The 9,041-nt window shown below is 41.0% G+C and overlaps 1 protein-coding gene across 1 annotated transcript in view; it reads right to left on the reverse strand.

The window, feature by feature from the left end:
• Positions 1-9,041, reverse strand: part of KCNU1 (potassium calcium-activated channel subfamily U member 1) — a 149,449-nt gene that overhangs the window by 22,365 nt on the left and 118,043 nt on the right. Inside the window, exons 20-21 of the mRNA XM_030311875.1 lie at positions 4,388-4,484; positions 453-677 (exon numbers count right to left, since the gene is read on the reverse strand). Of these exons, the coding sequence (XP_030167735.1) occupies positions 453-677; positions 4,388-4,484 (322 nt within the window). The remainder of the gene's footprint in view (positions 1-452; positions 678-4,387; positions 4,485-9,041) is intronic.

Raw genomic sequence — 9,041 nt, forward strand, 5'->3', positions numbered from 1 at the left:
TTCCAGATTAGATGTGTCTCCAGAAAAGACGAGAAAGTTGGAACACAAAGGCTTAGCTATTAGCTTTAGCTATTAAGTCAGAATCAGATTCAGAAATGCAGAGAAACTGTTAGTTATATAAAAACCATAAAACATAATAATAAACATAAAACATAACATGCAGTGGATCCTGAGCATAAACCCAGGAGTCAAAATGTCTAGATTTAGGTCTTAGTTCTGCTACTTACCAGTGGTGTAAACTTGGACAGCTTACTTACTCTCTCTGTGCCCAAAGTTCAACACTTTCACAATCTACCCCATAGGATTACTTTGAGGATTAAATGAGTTACTTTATGTAAGATGCTTAGAGTAGTTTTTGATAGCAGTAAGCACTATATAACTACAAGCTATTATTTTGTTATTAATGCTAGTACCATTAGTGAATACAAATATTCATTCTATGTGACACTTACAGGAAGAATGTATATCTGGGGAAAATTCCGGAGAAACACCCATTCTCTCTTCAGGTAATCCAAAGATCCGATGAATACAATGTCCTTCAGCTCCTGCCGGGTATAGCTGCTAGCTCTCAAGGGTATTACAAAATTCCGAAGCCCCATCAGCGTTGAGTGGGCATCTCCAAAGACACATGCTACCACATGGTTCCGAAACTCATGTTTTGACTTGTCCATTCGTTTCTAAGCATAAGCAGGCCAGAGTCTGGTCAGTTTTAGAAACAAGCTGAGAGTCTCTCAAAGAGGGCTCCTTCCCCTCGTACCAATACTTCTAGGTACATCCACAGGAGTACTTCCACAAGGATAATGTAATTCTGCAAATTGCTCATAAAAATGGAATTTATCTGCCTTGGGCAATTCTACTTTTTATCTTTTTGTGGAGTTCCTTCTGACTCCACTGTTTAAAGTCTTTTATTAGCCTGGAGTACATCAATTAAAACTCAAGTAAGTGTCATTCCTTGAGGTGTGACATCATAGAACCAAATGGGGAACACATCTTTTATTGTCATTACATGTTCTTGGCCTTGTATGTGCTATAGTGAGATTCAATGGAAAGCTAAAACATTACAAGTTCCTCTGCTAAATTTATGTTTTCTAGTGAGCCCTGAAAATCACGTCAGGTTGTACAAAATTCTGCAGTTTTCAGTGGATTTTTGTATATACGAAAATATCCATTAGTTTGGAACATGTGAAATTGCCTTTTCATGGGCCAAAAATGGTTGAATATTGGTCATTTTATATGGTTCCACCTAATACACCAAACTGATTCAACAGATGCTTTGCAAAGTTGAAGAAATTCCTATGCAAAGTGCACAAAAGAAATAAAAAGGTCACAAAAATTCCATCTGAACTCGAGCATTTATACATGTCCCTCACTACCATCAGCAGCACCAGTTGTTAACGTTTCTTTAATATCTCTAAGTTGAAAATAATAATGTACATGAAAAATATTTAGGTTAGGTTTCTCCCACATTCACAGAGACTTTTAAGAATGATAAATGTCACTTTAAAAAAAAAGAGAGGGGCGCCTGGGTGGCGCAGTCGGTTAAGCGTCCGACTTCGGCCAGGTCACGATCTCGCGGTCCGGGAGTTCGAGCCCCGCGTCAGGCTCTGGGCTGATGGCTCAGAGCCGGGAGCCTGTTTCCGATTCTGTGTCTCCCTCTCTCTCTGCCCCTCCCCCGTTCATGCTCTGTCTCTCTCTGTCCCAAAAATAAATAAAAACGTTGAAAAAAAAATTTAAAATAAAAAAAAAAGAGAGATGATATTCCTATAGGAAACTCATGTTGAGCCTTTGTCTGATTTCTTCCAGGGAATGAGTCAAGGTCTTCTCTAGTGACACTGGGATGGGCTGGAAGGAGCACTGGATCTGGAGGAAGACCTGATTCTGTATTCTTTTGTATGACTATGAACAAACTAGTTTAACCCTCTCACCCTCAATTTCTGTAAGTTTCAATGGTTTAAAAATAAGAGTGAATTCTGTTGTGGAAATTAAATACCATATTGAAAATGTAATGCTCAACTAATTAGCTGTTGTTCAATACCTATTAATCAACTCTGAATCTTTTTTTTTTTTTTTTTTTTTTTACATTTTTATTTATTTTTGGGACAGAGAGAGACAGAGCATGAACAGGGGAGGGGCAGAGAGAGAGGGAGACACAGAATCCGAAACAGGCTCCAGGCTCCAAGCCATCAGCCCAGAGCCTGACGCGGGGCTCGAACTCACGGACCGCGAGATCGTGACCTGGCTGAAGTCGGACGCTTAACCGACTGCGCCACCCAGGCGCCCCTCAACTCTGAATCTTATTGAATTCCTAGAGTTTCAGAGGAGGACTCTTGGAAGGTGGTAGAGAACAAGTTAAATGCATTTAAAAGCATTTCATGTATGAGTGTGTTCTACATTCGTCTGCTCATGAAGACTCAGAATACTTCAAATGGATACATCATCCTCCCTCACGCCCGTCCTTAGCTGGGTTAAATGACAAGCTTCTGTGAAACACGGGCTGATAAAATCTAACCAGATAAATAAGTAACATCTGACATCTCCACAATTAGTTTGTCAAATTAGCATATATGAGGAAATACTCTCTTTTCAGAGGGAATTGCCCTGTGAGGGGAAATAAAGCTACTTGTCTGGAGAGCCTTCCTAGAGAGTGATGTGAATCTTAACCAAATCTATTAAATAATTGTCTCTCGCTAATCCGATTAGTTGTAACTTGAATAATGAAGCCTCTAACGGTATTTAATGTAACATGCCTGAAGTCCAACTATTGCTCTTCTGAGTAGAACTAAACAATTAGAAACAAGATGCATGGCAGAGTGCATTAATGGGCACAGCTAGAGAGGCAATTTCTCCAACAAACTGTGGCACAAAACTGTCTCCCAATTGAGAAAGATGGCAGCTTTGGGAGGAAGTGGAGGGTGCACTATTTGTTCAAAGTAACTTAAGCCAACCACTTCCACTTGACCCTTCCACAAACCAAACCAAATTCGAAGACCCCTTGAATTCTGCAGTATGGACATTTCTCCTCTATGGTCACAAGTTTCAAAATCTTTAGAATTTCTTAAACTAGAAGCCCCTTTAAACTTATCAAAAGACTTAGTTGGTGTCCTGAACTATATTCTACATCAAGTGTCAGAAAGGAGCTATCTATCATGGCAACCTGTCTCTGTGCTTAAGAAATAGGTATGATAAAACATCTGCCATTTCTATTTCTTGGTCTCTTGGATACCTCCATCTGCAACCAACTTCTCAACCTTTCTAATGATTTCCCTCCCACTGAAAACATGTTTATCCTCCTACTCAACGGAGTTTATTTTGCTTAGTTTAGAATAAGACATCATTGCTGAAATGGTGAATTTCAGCCGCAACCCTAATAGTGTTCTAGTTGATATGACAGTTCTGACAATTTTGTGCTTCTGATCAAATGATTGATCAGGACTTTACAAAAATTGGAACATATTCTGTCAGGACACTGGTACCAAGCCACAAGAGCTCTGTGTGTGTGTGTGTATGTGTGTGTGTGTGTGTGTGTGTGTGTGTGTGTGTGTGTCTAACAGAAGAAAAGTGAACTGAACTACTTTTGGAAAGCAAGAAAAATATATAATTATCAATTAGTCATAGTTGAAAAAATGATATAGGGTTCATACAACATATAATCACTTTTATTAGTTATATTTACCAACTACTGCTTGCAAGTAAACCACTGAGATTATGCTAACTCTGGAAAATGAGAATAGATGAGGATCCAGAAAGCAGGTGTCAGAGCCTGGATTAGGATACAGACTTTTTACATCTTAGTTGCTGGCATTTCAGTAAATTGAGTTAGTTCATTTCCTTGAGAAAACAGAGGCAGGGACAGGATTCTAATATCTATTAGGATTCATCCAGGTCATGCATCTGGGAGATACACTCTTGCCTAATGTATTACGCTTAAGTACAGCCAGCTTTAAGAAAAACCACTATAGAAAATCCAAACTTTAAAACCAATAATTAGGAAAATGTTTATTTACTTTTTAAAAAAGAAAGGCTTCAGAATTCTTATAAATGGTTTCCCTGGTGCACTGAAATTAATTAGATTTACTAGCAAAACAGCAAAGTGTCAGGAGAACATTATTCTAAATAACTGACTCAGCTAAACCCTGAAAGGAGGGAAAAAGTAGTTGAACAATCTGATCTGATTGCTTCAAATCCCAGCATATTACCCACATTGTCTTTGTCAAATGCTACATCTGTTACCCTGCATACCATTCATATGGGTGGAGAGGAATGTGTCCTTCCTTTGAAATTCACAGTGTACAAAGAGAAATGGCAGGCGCTTATAACCAGTGTAAGGACTTACTTTCCCTAGATGAGTAGCTTTATTTTATCTGAGATTTGGTGCAAGATCACCTACCAGAATCACTCTGTCCAAAGCAATTGCTCTGCACCAGTGAAACATGCCGCTGTCATCAAGCTGGTCACAACCCGGTTCTGGTTCATACAGAAAAGCCCTAAGTAGGGAGAATGGAGAGTTAGCTGAGAACATTTGGGGCACTAATGTAACAAAGCCAAGATGTCAGACTCATTAGAACCTTGCACTCAAAGTGCAAACAACACAAGGAAAGTGACCTTCAGTCTGTGAGAGTCCCGAATAAAGATTCATGTCTGAAGGACACCAATGAGTGTATCACAGCTGAAGACATACTAAGCCTGTTGTGCGTGTGTATTTAACAGACCTATCAGTCTCTCCTTTTGCCTTACATTATACTGCCTTAAAGGTAGTTATTTTTGCTCTTAATTTTGCTACTGCAGTGATGAAGAAATTATGGGAGGTGTTTTGGGCACCTGAATATAGAATTTAAAAGGCTGTGAGATTGAGTCATGAATGCTGTCCCTTTCCTTGGCCTGTTTTCCCCCCTTCTCTTTTCTATATCTTTGTGTATGAGGCCCTGTTGAATATGAGGCCCTGTTGAAACATCCTCACTTACTCCATGTGTTTTGCGTTCTTTACAGCTTCCATCCCTGGCCTGCATTTGACTAAACTCTGCTCTAATCTTGGTTTAAGTCTTGGCAAAGCCCTCCACGTGATCACCCCACACTGGAGTTGGGCACAATGCTTGTCATGGATATGCTCAACCACTGAAAGCGTTAGATGATCTTTGGAAAAATCTCCTCGCATCCAAAGGAATGCATATTTGCTCAGTAGAGAAGAGAGGAAACCCTTCTGGAAGCACAGAAAGTTCGGAGTTGAAAGAGACTATTTGAGTCAGGAGAATCAAGGCTTAGTCTGCAGAAATAACCTCAAAATTCCAGGGGCTGAACATAACCCGGGTTCTCACTCACACCATGTATTTTCCTCAGGTAAGCAGGTGCCTGTAGTCCATGCAGCCATCCCAACCTTTAAGGGCACAGAGGCTATACCATCTTAGGTTCACACACCTGGAACTCACATCCTTCTCAGTCATTAAGGCAAGGGAAAAGAACTGGAGAATCAAGACTGGGCTTTAAAAAAATTTTTTTTAACGTTTTATTTATTTTGGAAGGAGAGAGAGACAGGGCATGTGCCAGGGAGGGGCAGAGAGAGAGGCAGACACAGAATCTGAAGCAGGCTTCAGGCTCTGGGCTGTCAGCACAGAGCCCGATTAAGGGCTTGAACTCACAAGCCATGAGATGGCTCACCTGAGCCAAAGTTGGACGCTTAACCCACTGACCCACGCAGGCACCCCAAGACCGGGCTTTTAATTTCATTGGCCCAAAGTGACACGCCATCATTTTTGCTTATATTCCAGTGGCCAAACCTAGTCAGATGGCTCCTGCTAGCTTTAACAGGGTTGAGGAGCATAGGGAGTAACTGAAATACTTAATGATCATTGTAGTCTCTGCCAGACACTTTAAAGACCACTCCTTGTTTTATGGATAAAAGTCAAAGTGCTAACAAACGGTAAAGCTGGTGTTTCAATATACTGCTAAGGTTGACATTACTGGTGCTCAGAATACCCAATTTCCTTTTCCTTCCTTAGTATATGGGCAGCTGTGGGGTCACACGACCAGTTCCGACCAATGAAATGTGAGAAGTGATGGCTCAGGTAGTGACACACTCCTGTGTGATTCTTCAGGCTCTCTCGTAACCTGCTTAAGTGATGACCAGCCAGCCTGACAATATGAACACCCAAGTGGAGCAGAGGGCCCTGGCCTCACTGACCTGTGTTGGACGTGTCACAGGAAAAAGAAATACACCTTTGTGCTGCTAAGCCACTAAGATTTCATGGTTGTTACCATAGCATAAATGCATCTTCTTCTGACAGAAATGCCTTTTCTAAAAAACATGTTGCACGGAATTGTAGTAACTGGAGAAGTCCTGAGGAAATGCTTTCTGCAGTCAAATAACCTTTGAAAAAGATGCCCTCTCTTTGAGATTGACACTGTGCCTTAGCGTAGGAAAGGTTCAGAAGAGTCTCGCAAAAAAGATATCCTTGAAAGTTTATATAATCCAGTGTTTCACACACTTGTTAGACCACACACACGTTTACCATTTACTTATTTGATATATTCATTTACTAATTTAAAAATACCTGTCACTATCTCTTGAAACGCCTTTTGGGACATACTGTACAATGTCACATGATAGGTTCGGCCCCAGTAATGAGTACATTATGAGAGTACTCTCCTGTGAGATTTTATCAAACATCCTGGGAGAAATACAACATATTGCACTCTGTGCTGCAGGTGAAGGTTTTTTTTTTCTTTCTGTGAATTAATACAGCTTGTTATTCAACACCTGGCCCAAAGGCTCAGACTGTAAGATAATTATCAAGCAATTTTGATGTCTTTAACCAAGTCGGTTTCTAAATTGCTATCTTAAGTCATAATTTTTCAGACAAAGGAACTTACTTAAACTTAAGATTGTCAGCTTAGAAGTGTCAGAAGACCCAGACAGAGAAGCTGCCATGGGAGAAGGGTTTGGAAATTAAGAACTTATTGCCAATGAGATTGGCCAAGACTGAGGTGCAATCCTTTATCTTCCTCACCATTTAAGACTCCCTATAAACCTGGTGGATTCTAGTCATTTACCTGGCCAGAGAATGTTGCAACGTAAGCCTCAAGGTCAGTTTGACCAAAATGGGTTATCTTGTTCTTTCAAATTAACATGGCTTTTGGTGGTTTAAATACGGCTCTTAGAATTTGTGTACAAATTCCATAACTCGTGAGCTCTAACTCCTAATTCTAAGAGCCATACAGGCTCTCTTAATGGTACTAGATAGAACCGTGGTGATGGCTTTATGCCAGTCTTGTTAAAGAAACTCACCAGGGGACATACCTAAGATGAGTCTGTTTTTGATTTTTATCAGGATCTGGAGAACTGGCTATGGTACTCATTCATACAACCTACTTTTCTCTCCACGTGTAGATTCCTAGACACCATCCCTCAGATACTGATATAATATACCCAGGTTACCTTCAGGGAGGTGGCTTCCTGCTCTCCGCTCTCTTCATTCAAGTGTGCAAAAACTGCTACTGTTTTCCTTCTGGTCACTTTCTTCAGCCTTTTCATTTTTCCCCTCCTTCTCCCTCTTCCTGCCCCTTCCTCCATCCCCATAACGAGGACTCCTGGTCTTTTAGGCAAAAGGAGAATAATCTTCTCCCCAGCACATTTTAGCTTGACTTGGGATACCAAATCAATCGCTGTACACTTTTCTATCATAATAAAAGCATGATCTATGTACCCAAGCTGTCACAGACAACATCTTTCTTCATTCTGATGTTATGGAAAACAGATATACCTTAGAGGAAACACCTGTTGGAGACCTGCATAAAAGAAAAGGCTGGAGGAGCCCCACTTCATCATAAAGGCATCCATCTGGTGTCCTTGCCAAGCAAAACCTGATGCAACTTATTTCACCATCTCTTAACTAAAGCTCCCTTCTGTCGTATGCCTTGCAAATGACATGATCCTTGCAGAAATATACCTTCCTAAAGAGAATAATAAATCACCTATGGGAATGTGCAGCACTAGCAGTCTTATAACTAGGAAATGAAGATTAGAACATAAAGGTTGATGCTATTGGAGGCAAGAGGTGCCACAGAACACCATCCTGGTCATTCAGGGCAAAAAGGAAAAGCCACACCCTAACCAGAGGTAGAAGTTTCCAGGGTGAAGGACTTTTCTGTATAGGAGAAACTGGCAAGAAATATGATAGGAGTTCCCTGAGAGGGCCCTCAGCGGACATGTTTAGGATGAAGGCAGGGTAGTTCACTGGTCACAAGATGGGCTTCTCTTTGTGCAAGCAAAGTAGGACACTTCCACCTGGGAGCATCCAGGAAGCATCGAATTCTGAATTCCTCTCAGAGTCAGGTCTCTGATTTCCATATTCAGAGGCTGACAAGTCTAGTGTGTTGGGTGAGAACAGCTTTTGTAGCCAGTCCACTGGTGGATGTCCAGAGCAGCATGGGGATGAAGGCTCTAGCTTTCCTTGCTGATGACTGCCTTCCTCGGAGCTGCTTTCATATGCACGAAGCCAATTATCTTTTGAGTACAAGCGTGAACACGTCCCAGCTAAGGAAGGCAGGCTCTTTCCTCTCTGCTCCCTGGAACCATTCCGAAGAGTATTTTTATTCTTCCATGTGCATAGCAACTTATCCTGTATGAATCCTATCACTTAAAGGAAAATAGAAGCGAGGGACCATGTGCCTTCAGTTTCCAACGGTGACATCTGATGGAAGAGAGAGATCAAGCCATGTAGGAAATCCTCTGTTAAGGTGGGGTAGGCGTCAGTGTCAGGTCAGGAAATACAGTTTCCAAGACTCTAAGTCTGCTGTCATTATTTCCTCGAAGTTACAGACTTGACTTAGATTGTTCTTGAAGATGATCTACCAGTGGATGATATCCTCCACTGTTCATTGGTATCTATTATAAAGTTTAAAAGGCACCAACATTTCTTTTTATTCTCTCACTCTTTTGCAGGCCACATTTTTGGTTGTTTTAGGAAACCTGGCATGTAACCATTCTATCTGAAGCCCTTTTAAAACTCCATAGGTGGCTTGTAAATTCTTAGGAGAGTTTTCTGGCC

This window comes from Lynx canadensis, chromosome B1 (assembly GCF_007474595.2).
Source record: "Lynx canadensis isolate LIC74 chromosome B1, mLynCan4.pri.v2, whole genome shotgun sequence".
Lineage (NCBI taxonomy): Eukaryota > Metazoa > Chordata > Mammalia > Carnivora > Felidae > Lynx > Lynx canadensis.